Genomic DNA, 23,605 nt, shown 5'->3' with positions numbered 1-23,605 from the left:
TAGTGATTCAGGAGGGACTCATAAATTATGATGGGTATTGGCAATAGTTGCACATGGAGGCGGGAAAATATTTCTCAATATCAATTTATTTTACTCTTAAATCTGAATTTATGTTGGTCTAGACATATGCTGGAAGTGTGATACTTTTTTTTAACATTGGCATCCATGTGAACCTTGAAAGATAGAATTGCATGTAATTTTACTTTTATAAACATTTTTAATGTTTAATAAGTTTTTAATTAAAAGATTATGTTCTTTATTAAATACTGTCAGTTTAAATTTGATATTCATTAATTATACTATGCATGTTGTTTTTTAATTTTGATAGATATTGTATAAAATTTCATTTTTTTGAAAATATAAAATATGTAATATTTTTAACATTTACTTTAAGATTATATTTTTTGTGAAAATATTTTCAAAATTTCTAGACTTTGAATACAATTATATTTTGTTTTTAATATTTTATATCAGGGTTCAGCAAACCTTTCTGTAAAGGACCAGATAGTAAATATTTTAGGTTTTGTAGACCATGTGGTTCCTATCACAACTATTCAGCCTTGCTATTGTAGCATGAAAGTGCCATATACACTGTATAAACAAATGAGCATCATTGTGTTCTAATAAAACTTTATTTACAAAAGCAGGTGGTAGGCCAGATTGGGTCCATAGGCTATAGTTTGCCAACTCCCACTTTAGATTATTTATGATGAGAGAACCTCCACTTCTAGTCATGAGGGACACCAAAATTTATCATCTCACTTTAAACAACTAGAATACTGAGTAAAATATATGAAAAACAGTTTTTAGACATTGGATAACAGGTAGCATAAGATAATGATCCTTGAGAGAAAGGAAAGAAATACAATCAACCCTACCATTGCTCCAGCTTAACGCTGGGTAGAAAATTGATAGGCTGCAGCACAAAGAGGAGGAAACTCCAACAGACCAGTATTCTCACGGAGTTGATATGTCATAGTTTGGAGTTCAGGGAGACAGCAAAATATTGGAGAAGATACTGCTGCACAGAGGGAAATTGGGGGAGAATGAATGAGAGCTACAGAGATCTGTAAAAATGTCTTCAGGAGTCTTTAGCTAATGTGTGGTTTGTGCATGTATGTAAAAGAGTTACCCAAGATGAGGAAAAAAACACCCAGAAAGGAGCAGGCAGCAAAGGCTGTCTGTCCCCAGTGCTAACACAGGGCTAGGAATATTTCATGTTTCCAGCAGCCAGAGGGCAAACATCTCCAAATTCAGAGAGCATTAAGTAGAGTCCTCAAAAGACTGTATTCTTGGTTACAAAGACATTGCCCTAGATTATAAAGTATGCTTCACTCATGCTAACAAAGAAAGTATCAGAGGAATCAAATTCCAAGTAACTCAACTATACCCTAAAACAAAGTTCAACTATATGTAAAGGACTTAACAAATTCAGCTCCCATTAAAGTAAAATTTACAATGCTCAGAATCCACTCAAAAGTGACCAAACATGCAAAAGACATAGGAAAATAGGACCCATGAAGAGTAGAAATATAACTGACAACAGCAGACCCAGAAATGACACAAATGATAGAATTATCAGAAAAGGAGATAAAACGCCTACTATAAATATACCCCATATGCTCAAGAATGTAGAGGAAAAGATGAATGTGATGAGGAAAGAAATGTAGATATGAAAAAGAAACAAATTTGACTTCTACAAATGAAAGTATAATATCTGAAGTGATAAATATACTGGATGGGATTAACTATAGATAAGATACTTCTAAAGGAAATACTAATAAGCTTGAAGGCAGACACAGAAACTATTTAAAATAAGACAGAGGAAAAGACTAAAAAGTAAATGAGCAAAGCTTCAGGGAACTGTGTGATAATATTAAACAGTCAAACACATCTAGAGATGTAGTCCCGGAAGAGATTAGGAGGGAGGGAATGAAAAAAGAAAAATGTTAAAAGAAATAAAGTCTTAAACTTTTTCAAATTTGATGAAAATGATAAAATCATGGATTCACAAAGCTCAAAAAAATCCTTGTAAAAGAGACAAGAATAAAATCACACCAAAGCACATTATTATCAAATTGCCAGAAAATAGTGATAGTAAATCTTAAAAGCTGCCAAAGAAAAAGAAGAAACATTATGCACACAGGAATAAAATTAAGAATGACCACAGTTTTCTCTTCAGAAATTATGCAAACCAGAATAGAGTAGAGCAACATGTTTACAGTAAAGAAAAAATCAACTTAGAATTCTATACACAGCAAATATATATTTCAAAAAGAAGACACGATACTTTTTGAGACAGACAAAAGCCAAGAGAGTTTATTTCCAGGGGATGTGTGATATAAGAAGTATTAATGAAAGTAGTGTAAAGAATGAGAGAGAGGAAATAGAAGTATACTGTTATAATATCCCTACACTGTACTTTCAGTGGGTTGTAATATTATTTGAAGGTAAACTGTAATATGTTAAATAAAGATGTATATTTTTAATCCTAGAGAAACTTGTGTGAAAACAAAAAGGAAAACAAAGTGGTATTACCAACAAGCCAATAATGGAGATAAAATGGGCAGTAGAAAACAACAAAAAATTCAATCCAGAAGAAGGAAGGAAAAGCTTAAAAGTGAAAAAAGAACATATGGACAGTTAGAAAACAAATAATAAAGTGGTAGATATAAACCGAGCCATACTGACAATTACATTAAGTTTAATGACCTAAACACTCTAATAAAGCAAAGATTGTCAGACAGAATAAAATACAAGGTCCAACTATATGCTCTGTAAAAGAAACTCACTTTAAATATAACATGAATAAGTTAAAAAATTAAAAGATGCAAAAAAGATATGCTAACACTAATTGAAAAAACATAAATGGTTACCAGAGAAAGTTGATTTAGGAGTAAGGAATAATGCAAAGGATACAGAGGGACATTTTAAAATCAAGGGGTCAATACATCAAGAGGACATAGTAATCCTAAATATGGTGCACCTAATACTAAAGTTCTAAAAGAAATAAGGGAAAAACTGATAGAACTTAAATGGGAGATAGGCAAATCTAAAACTATACTAGGGATTTCGATTCTCTCTTGATAGTTGATAGAACAAATAGACTGTCAGAAAGGATATAGAAAATTTCAAACACTTTCAACCAGCTTAACCTAATTGACATTTATAAAACAGTCCAACCAACAAAAGTAGAACATTATTATTTCAAGTTCACAAGGAACTGTCATCAAGATAAACCATATTCTGAGCCATAAAATAAATCTCAGTAAGTTTAAACTACATTCTTTGACCATAACGATTCAAATACGAAATCAGTAACAGAAAGGCATCTGGAAAATCCCTGATCATTTGTAAATTAAACAACATTTAGATCATTTTTGTCAATTGAATGAAAATGATGAGAAGGCCTTAATTATAGATCAGAGCTTGTTATTAGACAGAGCCACGCCTGATATCCTTAATTTATTTTTATATTGTTTTCCTGAAGCTCAGCATAAAATATTTAAAGATTTTTCGAGACTAGTCAAAATTCTACTGTCCAGATAAAGCATAATGTTATGAAACAAGTGTTATTCCTTTTGTATATTATATATTATCATGGGTCTTTTCTCTCTGTCTCTGTCTCTCTCCCCTCTCTCTCAGATAGAGAGGGAAAAGACCCCTCTGTGGAGCATGCTGACTCAGTTTACTTCAACTTATTAATACTAGAGTAAGTGACCAGACATACAGCTGAGCTGGTATATAACGAGACCATACATGTTTACAGAGTGCCTGTTTTCGACATTTAGGGATTCACCCAGCTGCCTGCAGAAAAATGATTAAAGATAAGCTTCGACATCTTGTATTACTTTGTGTAGAACATATTAATTTATTCCAAGTCAACACATATTTACAAAGCAACTACTATAGTTGTATAGACAGTAAAGAAATCAGTTATCAGTGTTTATTTCACACTCTGAAGAGACCTTTAATCATGTAAATTCATAGTCAAATATAAGACAGAACAGGAAAGGTGTCTTAAATAAGGTAGGTACAAAGTGTTGCGGGGATCCAGAAGATTATGGCTCCTTGGGGGAGATCTGGGCCTTAAAGGACAAGTAGTCTTTAGTCCTTGCACAGAGAGGTTCTTGAGGTAAAGGAAGCAACAGGTGATGTTTCAGAGAACGCATCATCAATAAACACACACACACACACACACAAAAACACTAGCTGTATTAAGGGAATACTAAATCACTTTTTCTGGAGTTCAGATTCCCTCACACTATACTTAGAGCAACAGTGGGATAAGACTGGAAAGGTAGTTTGGGGGCTTATTCAAGAGGAACTTAGAATATGGGTATTTGTAATTCAGAGGACATTGTTAATGTAGAGATGTTCACATTAGTTTACCAGAGTTATCACTATTCTAGGGAATATACACTAACCAAATGCCCCCAGTCTCTCTTCACATATAATTTTATCATCTATAATGGATACATATCATTTAATTATATGGATGTACCAACATATATGTAATCATTTGCCTGTTGTTGAACCTATAGGTTGTTTCTAATATTCTGCCATTGCAATAATATTATAACAACATTCTTTGCTATTTTTTTCACATTGCTTCTATAGGCTAGAATCTTAGATATTAAACTGATAGGATAAGATATAAAATAATTTAAGATTGCTGATGTATGTTTTAAAGTTAATTTGCTCAAGCATTTGTGAAAATTTACAGTTCTAGTTGAGGTTTTAAATTTAGTCGTTTGTAGGTATTTTAAGTTTTGCCTCTGAATTCCTTATAAGTGCTGCTAAGCCTTTGATAAGTTTTACTCCATGAAAGACTATTACTGAAAAAAACTTAATCTCAATAAAAGAACATTAATAAGCTTGACTAAATATTTAGAAAGCACATTGTGTTCAGTGAAACTTTGTATATAATGAATAGAATAATAAAAGATTATATTAGCTGACTAGTCTGTAATTGCCTCGAGGAAAGCATACAATGAATAAGTTATTTTGGTTACTTCCTCAAAATAGCCAACACAATAGGGAAATGGAGAAAATGTACTCTGAGCACCATGAAAAGGGAACCTGAAAATCTAATGTGTAAACTTGCAGAAATGACATTAGAAAACAAAACCAACAAAAGAGAACACTCTCCAAAATAATCTGAGATGCACAAAAGGCAAACATTCATTCACTAGAGTTGGAATTTCCCTAAGTCTATGCTGAGATAAGTAGCATATTTGACCTTCACCATGATTATCAAGCACTTCTTTGAAATTGTGTTGGTGCTGCTGGCCTCTACCACTGTCTTCTCTCTAGATTTGAAAGTGATTCTCTTCCAGCAAAAAAGAGTGAATCAAGAAAGTTTAAAACTCTTGAATAAGTTGCAAACCTCATCAATTCACCTGTGTCTACCACACAGGAAAAACTTCCTGCTTCCTCAGAAGTCTTTGAGTCCTCAGCAGTACCAAAAAGGACATACTCTGGCCATTCTCCATGAGATGCTTCAGCAGATCTTCAGCCTCTTTAGGGCAAATATTTCTCTGGATGGTTGGGAGGAAAATCACATGGAGAAATTCCTAATTCAACTTCATCAACAGCTAGAATACCTAGAAGCACTCATGGGACTGGAAGCAGAGAAGCTAAGTGGTACTTTGGGTAGTGATAACCTTAGATTACAAGTTAAAATGTACTTCCGAAGGATCCATGATTACCTGGAAAACCAGGACTACAGCAGCTGTGCCTGGGCCATTGTCCAAGTAGAAATCAACCGATGTCTTTTCTTTGTGTTCAGTCTCACAGAAAAGCTGAGCAAACAAGGAACAGACCCTTGAACGACATGAAACAAGAGCTTACTACAGAGTTGTAGAAGCCCAAGGTAGGTGGAGGAACTAGAGGACTTCTCCAAACATGATTATTTCTGTTCTTCATAGAATAGTAATACAATTTATAGTACAATCACACTGTTTTGATTTTGTATATATATATTTATCTGTGTTTTAAGATTGTGCATATTGACCACAATTGTTTTTATTTTGTAATGTGGCTTTATATATTCTATCCATTTTAAATTGTTTATAAGTCAAAATAAATTCATTAATATGGTTGATTCTTCAAATGTGTGTATTTTCATGCAGGCTGGCTGGGTAGATACAATGAAATATGCCACTAATGTAAAAATACTTTCCTTAACATAGAACTCCATTGCAATGATTGGCTTATTTGCCAGAAATTGCTAGAGACAATGGGAAATACTGGGAATAATTTGCAGTATAAGATTTGAAAATACTATTACACAGTGAATATTTACATTACAGGAGACACAATAGAAATATGGTGAAAGGACATGAGCAGTTTGCAGAGAAAAAAAGACATTAAAAGAGGTTCAATCTCACTCATGATAATAAAAATACAAATTAAATAGCATGCATGCCATTTATAGTACAATCACTATGGAGGCAATTTGGTGATATCTATCAAAATTATAGATGCATGTAAACTTTCATCTATAAATTCTAGGCCTGGAAATGTGTCCTATAAAAATACTTGCCTATGGCCGGGTGTGGTGGCTCATGCCTGTAATCCCAACACTTTGGGAGGCCAAGGAGGGTGGATCACAAGGTCAGGAGTTCGAGATCAGCCTGGCCAATATGGTGAAACCCCGTCTCTACCAAAAATACAAAAATTAGCCAGGCATGGTGGTGGGCACCTGTAATCCCAGCTACCTGGGAGGCGCAGGTTGCAGTGAGCTGCGATCATGCCACTGCACTCCAGCCTGGGTGACAGAGTGAGACTCTATCTCAAAAAAAAAAAAAAAAAAAAAAAAGAAAAAAAAAGAAAAAAACCCAAAACTTGCCCATGTGTGATATAACTTACAAACATTATTCTCTGCAGTACTATTAGTAATACCAAAAGACAAGAAACCATCTCGATTTTCCTAATTAGAGACAGTTGAGGCATATTCATATAAAGGAACACTATTCAGCTGGAGAAACAAATGAGAGGATATTTCTTTTTGAAAAAGTTGAAAATAGGTGAGATACAGAGCAGTGTAAATAGAATGCTACATTTGGGGTGAAAATGTTAAATAAAATTTATGTTTGTCCTTACTGTATGTAAATAAAGAATAAGAAATAAATTACAATGATTACCTGTATTTAGGGGAAGAAGGAAGACTGAAGAAGAAGATTAGGGTGGGAGAGATTTTACAGCTCCTTTAAAAATTTTTATATTAAATCGTGTGAATATTACAAATTAAGATAATAATTTAAAATGTATGTAACAAGTCACAGTTATCAGAAATATGCATGAGGGAGTCTGGCTGGTGAAGGTCAAAAGGAACAGGACTGAGTTAGCCTGCCCCTGGTTGGGATGTCTGCCTGGAGGAGGGCTGGAGAGAAGCACACCCGTGCCAAGGGGAAGAGTTCCTGCTCCTGGGAGACGCCAGTGATGGAGGGATTCCAGCTCTTCTAGCCAGGAACTCCCAGAAGTCACCACGGAACAATGTGGGGGCAGAGAAACTAAAGTTCATTGAGGCTTGGTAGCTATCCCACTTTTGTCCACTGTAAGCAGCAGAGCCATGGCCCAAAACTCTGATGCTAGTTCTACTACCATATATCATGTTCTACATCAGATTCATTGCATAATTGGAGGTAAAAGTCAGTGGTAAATGTAAAAACTCAATGAAGAACAAAGCATACTCCAGTTTAATTAGTGCAAGTGAGTAATGGCTGGTACTTTAGACTTGGTTTGAAAGGGAAGATTAGGAACCGAATAGGATCCTGAAAGTGAGAGAGTCACCTGCAATAGTGAAGAGGGGTAAGGAAGCAGAGGCTGGCAATCAGAAGCAAGTCTTTGCTGACTTCACATTGCGGCCAGGGATTGATCTGTTTACCTTCAAGTTCACACAAAGGTAGTGAAGTGGAGGAAGGAGAAATACCATACTGGACTGCAAATACAAGTTACTTTTCTTCTCAGGGTCTGTAAAATTTTTTTGTTGTTCTTGAAACCAGCAAGTTTGTAGAACCAAATCCTTCATTTAACACATTATCCAATTTTCAAATTGACCTCACAAAATGCTTTCTGTTATTATTATTTTTTCTCAAGTGAGAACAAGACTCTAAAGGTGAAGTAAAATGCTCAAAGTAATGTAGCAAGCCACAGAGCTTGCAGATACCAGAGCAAAGATCTTACCCCAAGTCAGCCTGACTCAAAAGCCTGCACTGTGTTCTTGACAACTCAAACCTGAATAACATTGTGCAACGTCACTGCAAAATAATAATAACAGTAATAATAATTTTCTCCTAGCTTTCTTTATTCAAGTTCACAATGGTCTCTGCAGTCTTGAATTAAAGAAAGGGTATTTCCCTTTCTCTTGACATTGCTTTCTTAAGAACTGAGAACAGAATGAAGGAACTGTCAAATGGAGACATTTAGCAAATAATACTCATATTTAGACGTTTAAACTAATACTTTATATCCTAATGTTTTCCCAAACATGTAGGTTTATGAAGTTGATATCCTGTTTGTATAATCACCTCAATGCCTAGCACAAAATAAAAAATTGTTACTTTTAAATATGTCTGCCCTTTTAAAACTCCAAAACCAGAGTTCTAAACTTGGGAATACTGGGAAGGAGAAACGTATTAAAAGATTTGACTCCTGGCTTAGTAGCACATGGAAAGGCTTGGAGTATGGGTAGGTTCATTAATACTTGCAGGCTGAGTTATATTTTTGTTACATCTATATGTATTGAGCTAAGCAAATCATTAAATCCAAAAGCAGGTTACAAAATAATAACAGCATCATCATATTTTCTACAAATAAAATATTCATGAAAAGTATATGAAAAGAAATGCATGAAAATGTTCATAGTACTTCACTTACACTTTTTGGATTAAATATTTCTCCCATGAATAAGGATTCCTTTTAGAATCAGGAAAAAATAAAATTATTATATTTTTGAAATTTAAAAAAAGAACAGTCTGGGTACAGTGGCTCATGCCTATAATCCCAGCACCTTGGGAGGCCAAGGCAGGCAGATTGCTTGAACCCAGGAGTGTGAGACCGGCCTAAGCAACATGGTGAGATACCATCTCTATTTTAAAAAATAAAAAGAACTCTTGTAAAGGGCATCTGCTATAAGTTAAGCCCCACTCTAACATGAATCAGAATCACCTGGAGGATTTGTTAAACCCCCTGATTGCATGGTCCCATCCCACTGTTTCTGATTCAATAGGTCTGTGGTGTGGCCTGAGTAATTACATTTCTAACAGTTTTCACATGATGCTGTTGCTGCTGGTCCTATGATTACACGTGGTAAGCCATACCCCTACTTCTTGATGGCCTTGGTAGGTTTTTAAGAGATGAAGGCATAGTTTTTTTTAAGGCTACTGATCTCATATTTCTTATGACATCTGGAAAAAGTGAGCACCCTATATAGGAGTTAGTTGATGAAGATTTGTTTTTTTCTATCACTGCCTTTTCACAGCAGCAAATCAGACATTTTCCTTCTTAAAGAAGCTATATGTAGCAACTGTTATATCCTAGGTGCACCCAATGACAATAACTGCCTTTTAAGGAAAATGGACTAAAAGAAGTTTTGTTTTGTTTTGTTTTCTGTAAGGATTTCTGGTCCTCATACCATGTGGTTGAGTGAAATCAAAACTTCAACCATAGCAATGCTGATTGGACAAAGAATGTGTTGTGGACACAAAATCAAACCTCTGGAGGACAGAGGATTCATTCCAAGGTGAAAAATGGCAAACTTATCCAGTAATCTCCTCTTTAGAGAAGTATAAATGTTTGGTAAATAGATTTGGGGCCATTCATGGGATTGCCTTTGGCTAAAGTCATTTAACCCAAGTTTTCTACTCCTCCCTAGGGTCTGCTTGTATTCAACAACTGGTCTATGTGGGAGTGTGAAGGCCCCTTACTCCACCTGCGAAGAGTCATCCCAGCTTCAGACCACATTCCCCAGCCTCCTGTTATTGGCTAAGGCCATTTTGTGACCACACTGCAGCTTAGCTTTCCCTCTTGCCTAACCGTCCTGCCTTTTCTTCTCACAAATGTTGATTCCATAGCTTTCTCCAATAAACAAACTCGTTGCATGAGAATCATCATCTCAGAATTTGTTGTCTGACCTTCAATTTAGGGCCACAGAAAACCTAAGCTCATAAGTTGTTTCTTTTGCTAGCTACGCATTCTTTCCCTTATATGTGTTAATAGCATTCCTGTTATTCATGATTCACTTAAAATTTTTCCCTTCATGGAAAGCCTTTATAGTCTGAACCTATTTGCTCCTTGCCCACAACACAAATCTTACCATGTCACCCACCTCATTCTACTGTAATGGATTACTTCTCCTTCCAACTAGACTATTATCTACTTTATAGTAAGGACATGGCTTCTTAACTCTTTAGCACATTATTCAACATTTAACAGAGACACTCTAAATATTGAATGAATGCAGACTTTTAAAAATGTAGCATTAAAGGAAAGAAGGGAGATACCATACCATATTATCAATGCCAGTTAGACATATGAGGAGACCGTCTAGAAATGAGGAAGTCTTTCTTGTTTATGTGGTATGCTAAGAGGTTAAGTTCTTATGTTTGTTTTTGAGACTCTCCATTATTCTTGGATGGACCTGATATGCTACTTCTTAGAGTGAAAATGAAGTATTCCTCTTTCTCCGATGAAATGGTGGGTTTTACACTTATATAGCAAGGGCACAATAAAATAGGAACATAATATGTAGGGCAGAAGTCCAGATGGGAGCCTCTCTTCTAACTAGTGGTTCTGATCATCTTAAACAATGCTTTCCTGAACTAATTTTTTTTTTTTTTTTTTTGAGACGGAGTTTCACTCTTGTTGCCCAGGATGAAGTGCAATGGCAGGATCATGACTCACTGTAACCTCTGCCACCTGGGTTCAAGCGAGTCTGCTGCCTCAGCCTCCCGTGTAGCTGGGATTACAGGTGCCTGTCACCACACCCAGCTAATTTTTGTATTTTTAGTAGAGACAGGGTTTCACCATGTTGGCCAGGATGGTCGTGAACTCCTGACCTCAGGTGATCCACCCACCTGAGCCTCCCAAAGTGCTGGGATTACAGGTGTGAGCCACCGTGCCGGGGCGACCCCACTCTTAGCACCATCTTGAGCACCATTAGCACCATCTTGAGCAGTTCTAAAAGGATCTGTTTTTTGCTCAGCTTATTTAAAATACTTAATATTATGAAAATATTAAAACAATATATGCCAATGGTATAAATGGCTCAATTTTACAATTTTGTAAGATATAATACTCTTCCCATTGTTCTAGTTAAAAGGCCACTCACTCATTTGTTGTCCAAAATAGGTGGCCACTAGCTATTAATAAAGATTTGGTGACAATTTTCTTCATTTCTTTGGATTTTATACATAAAGCATTATGAGTAGGCAGAAGATAGCCAGCATGTAGTAAGTGTTTAGAGGTAAGTAGCTAGGGTTACGTAGTAAGTATGCAGGAAGGGACCATAACACAATAACAGTCCTATGAATTTTGCCTTCAATGCAAAAAGAATCCAGTTTCTTAGAGGTATGAAAACCTGTTCGGCCAATTTAGGTAGAGATGTTTATCTCTTGGAAAGGATGAAGTGAGGTTTAAATAGAACAAATGACAGGATTCCGTTGACTAATAAATCATGTAACTTTAGTCTACATAAGAAAGGTAAGCATACATTGCTTAGTGAAATTTATTCCAAGTTAAGTTTCAACATAAGCCTTACAGCAAATAAAATATAGATCCTTGGAGAAAATTTAATTACTCTAAGTAATAGAAATTGATGTCAGTTCATGTCAGATGAACAATGCAGTTACCAATCTGTATGAAAACATTTGGGATCAAAGTGAATTTATTTGGAAAGCACTGAGAATTGAATTCTTAGCTGGTGTATTATTCAGTATAACAGATCTTTTAAAAAAAGTAATAGTTCCTAATCCACTCTCATTACTTTAGATGGAGGAATGAGTACTGGAGAAAGAGGCTAGATGAAATTGGAAAGAAATAAGCATATTTCCAGACTCAATGGTGGGATTAGAGGAGAAATACTTTGAAGGAGCCATTTGTGCCTAGTAGTGGGGGAAAAGAAAGATAATACACTCCGTGGATGGGATAGAGATCAGGAGCAGAAATAACTAAAATAATAAAAATGTCTCTGAAATGCCTCTGGCTAAGTGGGTTCTTATTGTGCATTCAAATTAGAGAGGCAAAGAGAGGATTCCGTACATTTCAGCATTTATGTTGCAGCACCTGCGGGAATTGTAATTGAAGATACAAGATTAGGGGTCCCATTGAGAAAGGATTTTAGAGACTTCACTAGGAGGTTCATGCTGTAATTTCCAGCACAAAGTTACCTAGGAGCACTTGGGACTGTCTGAGGGGTTGAACATAAACAAAACAAAACAAAACAAAAGAAAATGAAACCAAACAAAAAGCATATATGGTATGGTGCAGAGGGAGGGAAGGTGGGTTACCAGGTAGTGGGAGCCATAGGGCTTAGTATTTCAGGGCATGTATGTTGGGGAGGGTGGGAGAAGGTGGCTGAAAAAAACAAAACACAAACATGTGATGTTGAACACACATACACACACACAAGGTAGAGAGCAAAGTTTGAGATAAAAGATTTTTTCCCCTAAATCATCTCTTTTAGATTGCCATGTACTGTCTTCTCCTACTAATAATGCCTGATATTAAAAATCAAAAGGAATAAAAAATGCTAAATGACTTTCTTGTGCACAACACTCAGGTAAATAGCTATGAAGGTTGAGCCAAGGGGTACCTAGAGAAATTAGAGACAGGAAACAAAAAGAAGCCTGCTTCCTGAGAAGTGAGCATGTTATTCTGCTTCTCTTTGCTTCTGGTCATTCAGCTATTGAGTATAATAAAAATAGCCCAAATCATTGGATGGTTACGATGATGAATTGAATTATAAACACTTCAGAACAATGCCTGGCATGCTCAATAAATAGAAAACATTATACCTAGTATATCAAAATGTAGGAAACAAATGCAAACCTATTAAATACCAAAAATATGTGTATGTAAAACATCTTTAAACCTTCAGACAGGAAAGCTATTTCTGAGTAATATGAAAACCAAGGCCACAATGGAAAAAGAAATACATTTTAACACATTAAATGGAAAAAAATTCTGTCCAGCAAAGGGCTATAAAGAAAATTCAAATCACATGGAAAAAAAAATACCCATATTTAAAAATATATGAGTATTAATATTTTAAATAAAAAGTTCAAATATTTTAAGAACCTGATAGAGATATGAGTAAGAAATATAGAGGCAGTTTACGAGAAGCATAAATAGCTATGAGTGGATAATATGCCAAATAATATGCCTCTCTTTTCAAATAAATGAAAGATCTGATGAACAACAAAAAGATTACTTGGTGATGGTTGGGATAAGAGTAGATACAGTAGAAGTATAAAATTTAAAAACACGTATAGTTAATTTGGTAAAATCTACCAAAATTATTAAACCACCAGACCCAAAAAATGCAGCCCTAGGTATTTATATTACAAAAATACTCTATCCATATGCCAGCTCAAACATATATACAAATTTATTTATTGAAGCATTATTTATACAAAAGACAATTGCAGTGAAATTAATATGCTATTATAGAGCATTGGTTAACAATGCTCCCTTTGTATTACAGAATACTGGACAGTCATTCAATCTAATTAGATAAAGAATATTCATTTACATCCAAACTTGTTCATAATATGTTGAATGGTGTTGAGTGAAAATGCAAGCTAAAGAATAAGAATGATTACATTAGCCGGGTGCGGTGGCCCACACCTGTAATCCCAGCACTTTGGGAGGCCGAGGCGGGCGGATCACGAGGTCAGAAGATCAAGACCATCCTGGCTAACATGGTGAAACCCTGCCTCTACTAAAAATACAACAACAACAACAACAACAAATTAGCCAGGTGTGGTGGCGGGCACCTGTAGTCCAAGCTACTCAGGAGGCTGAGGCAGGAGAATGGTGTGAACCCAGGAGGCGGAGGTTGCAGTGAGCTGAGATTGCACCACTGCACTCCAGCCTGGGCGACAGAGCGAGACTCAGTCTCAAAAAAAAAAAAAAAAAAAAAAAGAATGATTACGTTGATGAGGAAATAGAGGGTAGAAATGAGATTTTAAAATTCTCTTTTAATTTGTGGAATGTAAATATCTCGTTTTCTCTTTTTTAAATTCTTAACTATCCATTTAAGTTGACTCAGATGGTATCCAGCATTTCTATTTTCATGAAGCAAATGAGATTTATCATAGCTTAGTTTCTACTGTGGTTGGTACTGGAAGACAACATCTGCCTTTGGTATCACCAGGGGACAATGTGGAGGGACCACTTCACAGCCACTATTAAAAAGTGGAGGTGAAACAGATAGAATGTTAGATAAAAATCATATTTTCTAATAAGTAAATATGAGAATTTTAATATGTTTCTCATTTAATGAATAAACACAGTGATAGAGCTTTATAAATAATTAAAATTCCAACTCCTGGAAATTGATATCCTCTTTACTATATGGTTTTCCATAGTCGTTTATGGATGAGTAAAGCATATTCTTATTTTTTTCTCTAGCACCATTCTAGATCTTGGAGCTATGTTTTTGCACCTCATGATATTGACTTATTTTCTTTTTAAAGCAAAAGATTGCACTAAGAAAGGCTCCTCTAACCCAACACCTTGCTCTAAACTTATCTTTAGCTGATCCAGCAATTGCTGAATAAGTTACAACAGCAAGCTCTCCACGAATCTCTATCAGTAGGAAGTCACACTCTTGGATTAAATTAAAATGAAGGAAAAAACTGCTTGAATGTACCTTACAGAAGAAAGATATTCAGAAAAGGTCCTTTGGTACAGAGTCAGAAAAGATCTCCTACTTGTAGGGACTATGAACCCAAAACAGACCTCTAAGAAGGAGGCATTTTGGATGAATAAGAATGGTCCCATGGCAATAATCTCAAAGCCCATTGTGATGTTCTTAGACTAACAATGTCAGATAACTCAGAAGGTAAGGAACTTATTTACATCTGTAGCTTATTTGCATGTTACTTGAAGTATTTGCTTATTTCATGTCATTTTTAAGAGTAGATGCAATTTATTAGCCTTTGGTAAAGTCATTTTATTTCACTTACAATCTGAAAAAAAACCCATAGTTTTGGCTTTAAGGCATAAATTCTACCTATATATATATGCTTTAACTGGAAATAATATATTTGAAATATACCTTGATATATTTTCTATTCTTTGAAATCTGATCTTTCCCTGGTAGCTCTTCACTCCCTTTCCCAACCCACTCTCCCTCCTCTCCCTAGGGAAGGAGAAGTTAAATATACATAGGAAAGGGGAAGAAGAGGAATAGCCACAATTCCCATCACATAGGAATGTGAGATAAAGGCCTTTCTGGTGCTGGGTAGCATTCATTAGCAGAGAAAGAAAGGAGGGAAGATACAGAATAGTATGGAATAGCAGTGTCCTCAATAACCTCTTCCCCTGGTGACACCTTGGCAGGGCCAATGGATATCCAGATTAATTCAAGGGTGAGGTATTATTCCTGGATTTTCAGGGTATTGACTGCGATATCTCTAGCAGAAAAAGTACATTATATCAGTTTCCAAATGTAATTCCTATGTCAGATTTATGTGGGCCAATGGTGAGATGAAAGAGTGCTATCAAGTAAATTCAAATACTAGGCCCTTTCCATTTTCTTCAATATGTGGTGTCCAAGGTTGCCATGGAATGGAAAGTGAGAAAAGAGAATCATCCATGGGAAATTTACATGACCCAAGCCAAAAAGGGCCATGACATCTGTCCATATTGCATTGGTAAAAACTTAAGTCATATGTTCTCGGCTAACTGCAAGGAGAGCAAAGCAGGGTGTAGCTCTGTGTCCAAAATGAAAATAAATTGGGTTTGGTGCTTACCAGCAGTGACTTTGCTACATATTGACCTTCAGGTCACCAAACATTCATGTTTCTCTTTGCCCCCCATGTATGGCACACTCATTCTAACTTGAAGAGACCAATCCAAAGTATTTTCTAGTAATTCCATCCAGCTCAAAACTCAGAGTCTTTGGGTCATATGGAGTCCTCTTCATAGTAGCTGGATATGACTCTGTGTAGTCTGAATGTAGAATGATCACAACAAAGACATGCATTCAGAATTGCCATGAATGGGAAACACAGCAATTTTTATATCCTACTCGTAGAATTCTGAATTCTCTTGATTCCCTTTTAACTCTCTGCTTGCATACTGAAAAACACTTTCTTGAACTCGTATCTTTCTAAACTTACTTGCCAAATCCAAAGGCAGTCAACAATTTTTCACACCTACTACTAACATCGTTTTTCAACCTCTACCCTTGGAGGTACAAGTTCAGTAGGCATATAATCTGCTTTCTAAATTAATGCAAGTTACAATTTTGTAAAAGTTCATCATTGCCTAACATAAATAATTTGTATAAATGAAATTATTCATTATAATGAAATTATTGGCCAAAACAATATAATGCACATAATTGAATAAAACATGACTAAATTGTAACTTTTGAAAAATTTTTATTCATTCCTTTCATTTATTAACTTATACACAAGTATTGTATGAACATATGTACAATGAAAAGACAAAAGGGACAACATTTATTAATGAGCAATGGGAACAGAAATGATCAATAAAGTTGTATTCACAGGCTTTCTAATTACAGGAGCTTTTCTCTGAGGAATATATTGACCTTTCCTGATTGGTTCTTGGCCTTTGTGATCATGATGATGTATTGCATTGAAAAGAAAATAACTGGAAAGAATTTGAAGTCGATAGAGTTTCTCACAATGAAAAGGAGGTAACTTTTGGGGCATAGAGGGAGGAAGAATGGGTCCAGGAAAGTAGAGGCATCATCTTGTGCTCATCTATGCCCTAGGTGGAGCAAAAAGTACAGCCCATCCCCTAGCATAGGTCTCTTTCCTAAACTTTACCCTATGCTGATTTTACCCAAATGCATATGTTTAGCCTGGAAGTCATTCCTATGTTAAAAAATTATATATCCAAGTGCTCTCCATTTGACACCTCCATTTTAGACCTAAACTCAAAGTGAGGTTATTCAAAACTAATCTCCTGGGGGAAAAGTGATTTCCCTTATTCTTTTCCAATTCTGTTAGCTGCAGTTCCACATTTATAGGTTCTCACACAGGCATTCTTGACTCCTCATTTTCTCTCACATCACATCTCCAGTCTGAGTGCAATTAATGTTTTTGCACCATTAAGAGTTTCCAGGTAGGAACTTCATATAGCTCTTTATTTTGAGCATGTGTCTTAATCCACTGAGTTATAGTAATAGATTTTTTAGAATTATTCTTGAATTCCTAGGAAGACAATACTCAATTAATAGTTAATGTTAACATGCCTCTGGATTATTTTTCTGATATTTTACTTGTAGCTATACATAGATAATTTTCTATGTGTAGTGACTTTATTTTTGTTTTGTTCTGTTTCAACCCTCTTGTATAATCAGTTTTATACTAGTCTCAAAAATAATTTTGGTCATTTTCTAATTTTTCACTTCCCCTGTCAAAAATTATTTTTAATTGTTAAGAATGCATTTTAATTCTAAAATAAACAGGGGTCTCAGCATCAGTGTTTTTAAAACTTTTCAGATAATTCCAAAGTGAAGCCAAAGTGGAAAGAACTGCTCTAGGAGATTGTATAAAGGAATTGTGAAGCAACTTATTCCTGTTGTAATTAGAAGACTTCTCTCAGGGATCTGCTCCATATGGAGGTATTTTGTGGTCACCTAGGAGAGATTATCAACCCTTGACCAATGATTGGATGTCTAGACCAATGGTGCCACTTACCCACCAATGAAGTTTGAAAGTTCACTACTCACATGCACTGCAACTATTAAGTGAGGAAACAGGAATGACACAAGCTGAATTAAAGGGAAAGAGTCAGGTGGTATGCATAGCTTGAAATTTTATGCTGTTAGGAGGTGGGACTGTGGTGGGGTTCCCTCAAGTAGACCAGGGTCTGTGGGGTTTGGAATGCTTACAAGTGTGAGGGGACAGAAGTTGGATGTAGCCCAGCTCTCTTGTTGGTTTCACAGATGATAGGGTAGGGGAATAGGTGGGATGGGACCAGACAGCCTGTCAGAAGTAAAAAATCAAATATGAGATCTTTCTCCTTATTACAAAAAGAGACATTCCTGAGGATTCCACCTGTTTGCTTCTGGCTTTGTTCTTCACTTGTGGACAGAATGTTGTCCATATAGATGAGGTTATAGAAAAACAAGGATAGGCATCAGCGTGCTTCTTTATGTCCTGGCCAATATATGACCAATATATGGCCACTATATGACCAACATTCAAAGGGCAAAGAATAAGCTTCTCACAGATTAAAGAAGACAGGATATAGAATGTTAATGGATTGGAGGTTTCAATATTGTTAAGATGTTGATTTCTAAAAAAATCTCGATAAAATTTTAACAGATTTTTCTATGGAAATTGACAATAAAATTCTGAAATTTACACTGGAGTACAAAAGACTTAGGCTAGACAATTTTTAAATAAAAGAACAAATCCAGAAGAGTAATACTAAGCTAGTCTGTCTGGGACAAAGATAAAAAATAAGTGGATCAGTAGAAGAGAATAGAGCCAAAATACAGGCCATATTTATGGTCACCTGATTTGTAACTAATATGTCACTGCAATTCAATAAGCCTAGAAGATTTTTCTTAAATGTTGTGTGTCACTTGAATATCCATGCTACCTCACTATGTACAATAAAGATGCATCATAGACCTAAATACAAAAGTTAAACATATAAAGATACTAGAAGAAAACATAAAAGCATATCATTATGACATGATATTTATGTACTTAGTTACTGTAAGCAGTATTTTCTTAAATAGGACAAAAATGAAGTAACAAATGAAATTTGATAACTTAGTCTTCATTAATAACTTTAAGTGAATAAAAAGATCAGCTTCAATCTGAAAGATGTTATTTGTAATACATTTACCCAACAAAGTAGTTGTATCTAGGATATATAAATAACTAAAATAAAAAGAGAAATCAATATCAATAAGAAAAGGAGAAAGTACTTACCAAAAACAAAGATTGGAACAGGCATTTCACAAAAGAGACGATCCAAGAGGCTCATAAAACTTGAAAAAACAACATTCCCAACATATATGAACAATATGGATGATTTCACAGACATAACATTGAATGAAAAAGTTAAATATAAAAAAAAGCTAAAATGTGTTTTCATTTATAGAAAGTTCAGAAACTTCAAAAACCAATTTATGGTAATAAGAGGATACAAGAGTGGTTAGATTTATGATGGGATGTTCATTAAGGGTACAAATGGAGCCTTATTTTTACCCTAAAGGACCAAATTGTCTTCATATTGTAACTTTGATTCCTCTTGCTTGTTTCATAATGTTTTACATCTGTCATTATTTTACCACAATATTAAATATTTCAGGGGAAAGTAGACATTGCTGCCTTTTACCTAATTTTTTAGAAGAATATTTTTGTTTATAATTTCACTTGTTTTAAAAGAAACATGCCTGATCTTATTTGCACATATCTGTTTCTCATTAATTTGAAGTCTTAGAAATTATGATTGAATATAATTTGTTTCTTTGGAAATATCTCATCAAAATATTTGAGATAATAGTTTATTTTTCTTATTCAATATTGATGAATAGATTGTTTTAAATTGTTTCCAGCAGTTGGATCAAAAATTTATGTTACTGATCACCTTATCAATTGGAAAAACTAGTGTAGAAATAATTTTTAAAAATATCTTCTATGGGTCTTTCAATTTAAGTGGTAAATATATTTATGGAAATCTATAATAAATAAATAACACAAAATAAAGTTTTAAAAGGTAAGCATAAAATCAGTGATATTAGCCTAATACTAGGTCTAGATTGTTATTTATTATCTAATCTGACCTCATTAAACCTTCCAATATAATTGTTTTTTAAGGGATATTTGGGAGCTTTTTCACCCTTATTTTTTATAACTTAGCTTTGTTCTCTGGTGTCTCTTTGATGAGCAAGGTATTTAAACAGTGGAGTGTTGGTTAAAAAAAAAAAAAAAAGCCTTGAGTGCATTCATTAATGATGAACATAACATGGCCTTATGTTAATTAACCAAATGTACTTACACATGAATACCTAGAGTTGTTTTATTTCCTTACTGTTGATACACCTCATGTGCACACACATTCCAATGATGAATGCTAAATGTTATTCTGCCCTCTACTGGTTCAAATTGGACTCTCCCATTTAGATACATTCCAGGAAAACAGCTTCAAGGTAGAATTTTATTTTATTTTATTTTATTTTATTTTATTTTTTTTTAGTAAGGATCTTGCTGTGTTGCCCAGGCTGGAGTGGAGTGGCACAATCACAGCTCACTGCAGCCTCAGCCTCCTGCAGCTCTGATGATCTTTCCATCTTAGCTTCTCAAGTAGCTGGGACTACAGGTGTACACCACCATGTCTTTTCTATTTTTTGTAGAGAAGGAATTTGGCCATGGTGCCCAAGCTTGTCTCAAACTCCCAGGCTCAAGGAATCCTCCTGCCTCGGCCTCCCAAAGTGCTGGGATTACAGGCATGAGCCACCACACCTGGCTAAAGGTAGAATCTTAATGAACATTTCCCTTTATAAGCAAAACAAGTAAAACAACCAGGAGAGCAGAGCATGTGACCCCCCCTACCCTGGCCACTGGAACCTAGGCTGTCAACAGCTGCTAGAGCTTCCAACCCAGTGTTCCTAATTCTGTGGGAATTTAACTGGTGGGTGCAGCCTCCTGTTTTCCCAGGAAGCATCTAGACAGCAGGACAGGCATTCCCACCCACCCTTGCCACTGGTAGCCAGACAAGCCATGTCCACTAGAACTTCTGGCTTGGTGGTCCTATTTCTGCCTGAATCTGAAAAGGGGCACAGGTTCCTATTGCCCTGGAAACACCTGGATGACAGGGAGGGCAGCCCCACCAACCCCCACCTCTCCTAGTCAGATGGCCCACACCTGCTAGAACTGCCAACCCAGCAGTCCCACTTCCACCCGAACTCTGTGGACAGGTGTAACCCTGTGTTTCCCCAGAAAGTGCGCAGACAGCAGATTAGGGCTGACCTGGCATGGATACAGCATGTATGCCAATAGTGGCCCTGCCTAAGGGAGTCCTGTGGATCAGAACACCCAACAAAAGAAACACAGGCATGTAGGCAGTAATCAGAGGGGGCTCCTCCAAGACCCAGGAGCAGACTAAAATTGAAGCCTGTCAACTAAAGCCAACTTATACCACAATCAAACCCCCCAGGGCATCACATTAAAAAAAGAAAACATCCATCAAAAGGACAGCAACTTCAAAGATTGAAGGAACATCAGCCCACAAAAATGAGAAAGAACCAGCACAAGAAAGAACCAGCAAAAAAGCCAGAGTTCCTTTTTTCCTTCAAACAACTGCACTAGTTCCAAGCTGAGGAAAGAATCTCAGAGCTCAAAGACTGGCTCTCCTAAATAACTCAGTCAGACAAAAATAAAGAAAAATGAATAAAAAAGAACAAACAAAACCTCCAAGAAATATGGGATTATGGCAAGAGATGAAATCTATGACTCATTGGCATCCCTGAAAGAAACAGGGAAAAAGCAATCAACTTGGAAAACATATTTCAGAATATCATCCATGAAAACTTCCTCAACTTCACTTGGGAGAACATCATTCAAATTCATGAAATACAAAGAACCCCCACGAGATATTACACACCATCCTCAAGATATATAATCATCAGATTCTGCAAGGTCTAAATGAAAGAAAAATGTGAAAGGCAGCTAGAGAGAAGGGGCAGGTCACCTACAAAGGGAACCACATAAGGCCGACAGTGGACTTTTCCACAGAAATTCTACAAATGAGAAGAGATAAGGGACCATTATGTAGCATTTCTAAGGGAAAAAAAATTCCAACCAAGAATTTCATATCCAGCCAAACTAGGCTTCATAAGTGAAAGAGAAATAAGATTCTTTTCAGACAAGCAAATGCCAAGCGAATTTGTTACTACCAGACATGCCTTACAAGAGGTCCTGAAAAGAATGCTAAATATGGAAAGGAAAAAACATTACCAGCCACTACAAAAGCACCCCTAAGTACACAGACCAGTGACACTATAAAGCAACTGCACAAACAAGCCTGCATTCTAATCAATTAACAGCATGATGACAGGGTGAAATCCACACATATTAATATGAACCTTGAAGGCAAATGGGCTAAATGCCCCACTTAAAAGGCACATTATGGCAGTTGGATAAAGAAGCAAGACCCAATGGTATGCTGTCTTCAAGAGACCCATCTCAAATGAATACGACCTGTATACTCAAAATAAGGGCTGAAGAAAAAATCTACCAAGCAAACAGAAAACAGAAAAAAGCAGGGGTTGCTATTTTAATTTCAGACAAAATGGACTTTAAGCCAACAAAGATCAAAAAAGATAAATAAGGTGATATGGTTTGGCTGTGTCTCCATCCAAATCTCATCTTGAATTGTAGCTCCAAAAATTCCCACGTGTTGTGGGAGGGACCTGGTGGGAGGTAATTGAATCATGGGGGTGGGTCTTTCCTGTGCAGTTCTCTTGATAGTGAATAAGTCTCATAGTTTTATAAGGGGGAGTTTATATATTCTGATATAGTTTGGTTGTGTCCCCACTCAAATCTCATCTTGAATTCCCACATGTTGTGGGAGGGACCCAGTAGGACGTAATTGAATCATGGGGGCAGGTCTTTCCCATGCTGTTCTCATGATAGTGGATAAGTCTCATGAGATCTGATGGCTTTATAAGGTAGAGTTTCCCTGCACAATCTCTCTCTCTCTGCCTGCTGCCATCTGTGTAAGAGGTGACTTGCTCCTCCTTGTCTTCTGCCATGATCATGAGGTCTCCCCAGCCACTTGGAAGTGTGAGTCCATTAAACCTCTTTCTTTTGTAAATTGCCCAGTCTCGGGTATCTTTATCATCAGTGTGACAATAGACTAATACAGATTCCAGACCAAGTTGATTATATTAAACAAAAACAAAAAACCATATTTGCCCTAAACTTATAACTGGATAAATATTGAATATTATCATGTAGTGTGAGGCCATTTTCACACTACTATAAAGAAATGCCTGTGACTGGATAATTTATAAAGAAATAAAATTTAATTGGCTCATGGTTCTGTAGGCTGTACAGGAAGCATGACAGCATCTGCTCAGCTTCTGGGGAGGCCTCAGGAAACTTATGATTATGGTAAAAAGGGAAGGAGGAGCAGGCACATCACACGGCCAGAGCAGAAGAGTGAGTGAGTGGGGAGGTGCTGCACACTTTTAAATGACTAGATCTCGTGAGAAGTCACTCATGATTGTGAGGACAGTACTGAGAGGTTGGTGCTAAACTATTAATGCAAAATCAGCCCCAATGATCTAATCACCTCCCACTAGGTCCCACATCCAACATTGAGGATTACAATTCAACATGAGATTTGGATGGAAACACATCCAAACTGTATCATG

The 23,605-nt window shown here is 36.0% G+C and overlaps 1 protein-coding gene across 1 annotated transcript; it reads left to right on the top strand.

Annotated features, from left to right (window-relative positions):
* The first annotated feature begins 354 nt into the window (after window positions 1-354).
* On the top strand, window positions 355-12,494 carry LOC105498421 (interferon epsilon). Its single transcript, XM_024798168.2, has 3 exons — window positions 355-5,875; window positions 9,623-9,748; window positions 9,881-12,494. Exon 1 carries the CDS (start codon window positions 5,250-5,252, stop codon window positions 5,829-5,831), a length of 582 nt encoding a protein of 193 aa, XP_024653936.1. The 5' UTR covers window positions 355-5,249; the 3' UTR covers window positions 5,832-5,875; window positions 9,623-9,748; window positions 9,881-12,494.
* Window positions 12,495-23,605: the final 11,111 nt, after the last annotated feature.

This window comes from Macaca nemestrina, chromosome 14 (genome assembly GCF_043159975.1).
Source record: "Macaca nemestrina isolate mMacNem1 chromosome 14, mMacNem.hap1, whole genome shotgun sequence".
Taxonomy (NCBI): domain Eukaryota; kingdom Metazoa; phylum Chordata; class Mammalia; order Primates; family Cercopithecidae; genus Macaca; species Macaca nemestrina.
The sequence above is the reverse complement of the archived record's forward strand: the minus strand, read 5'-3'. Positions and strand labels throughout refer to the sequence as shown.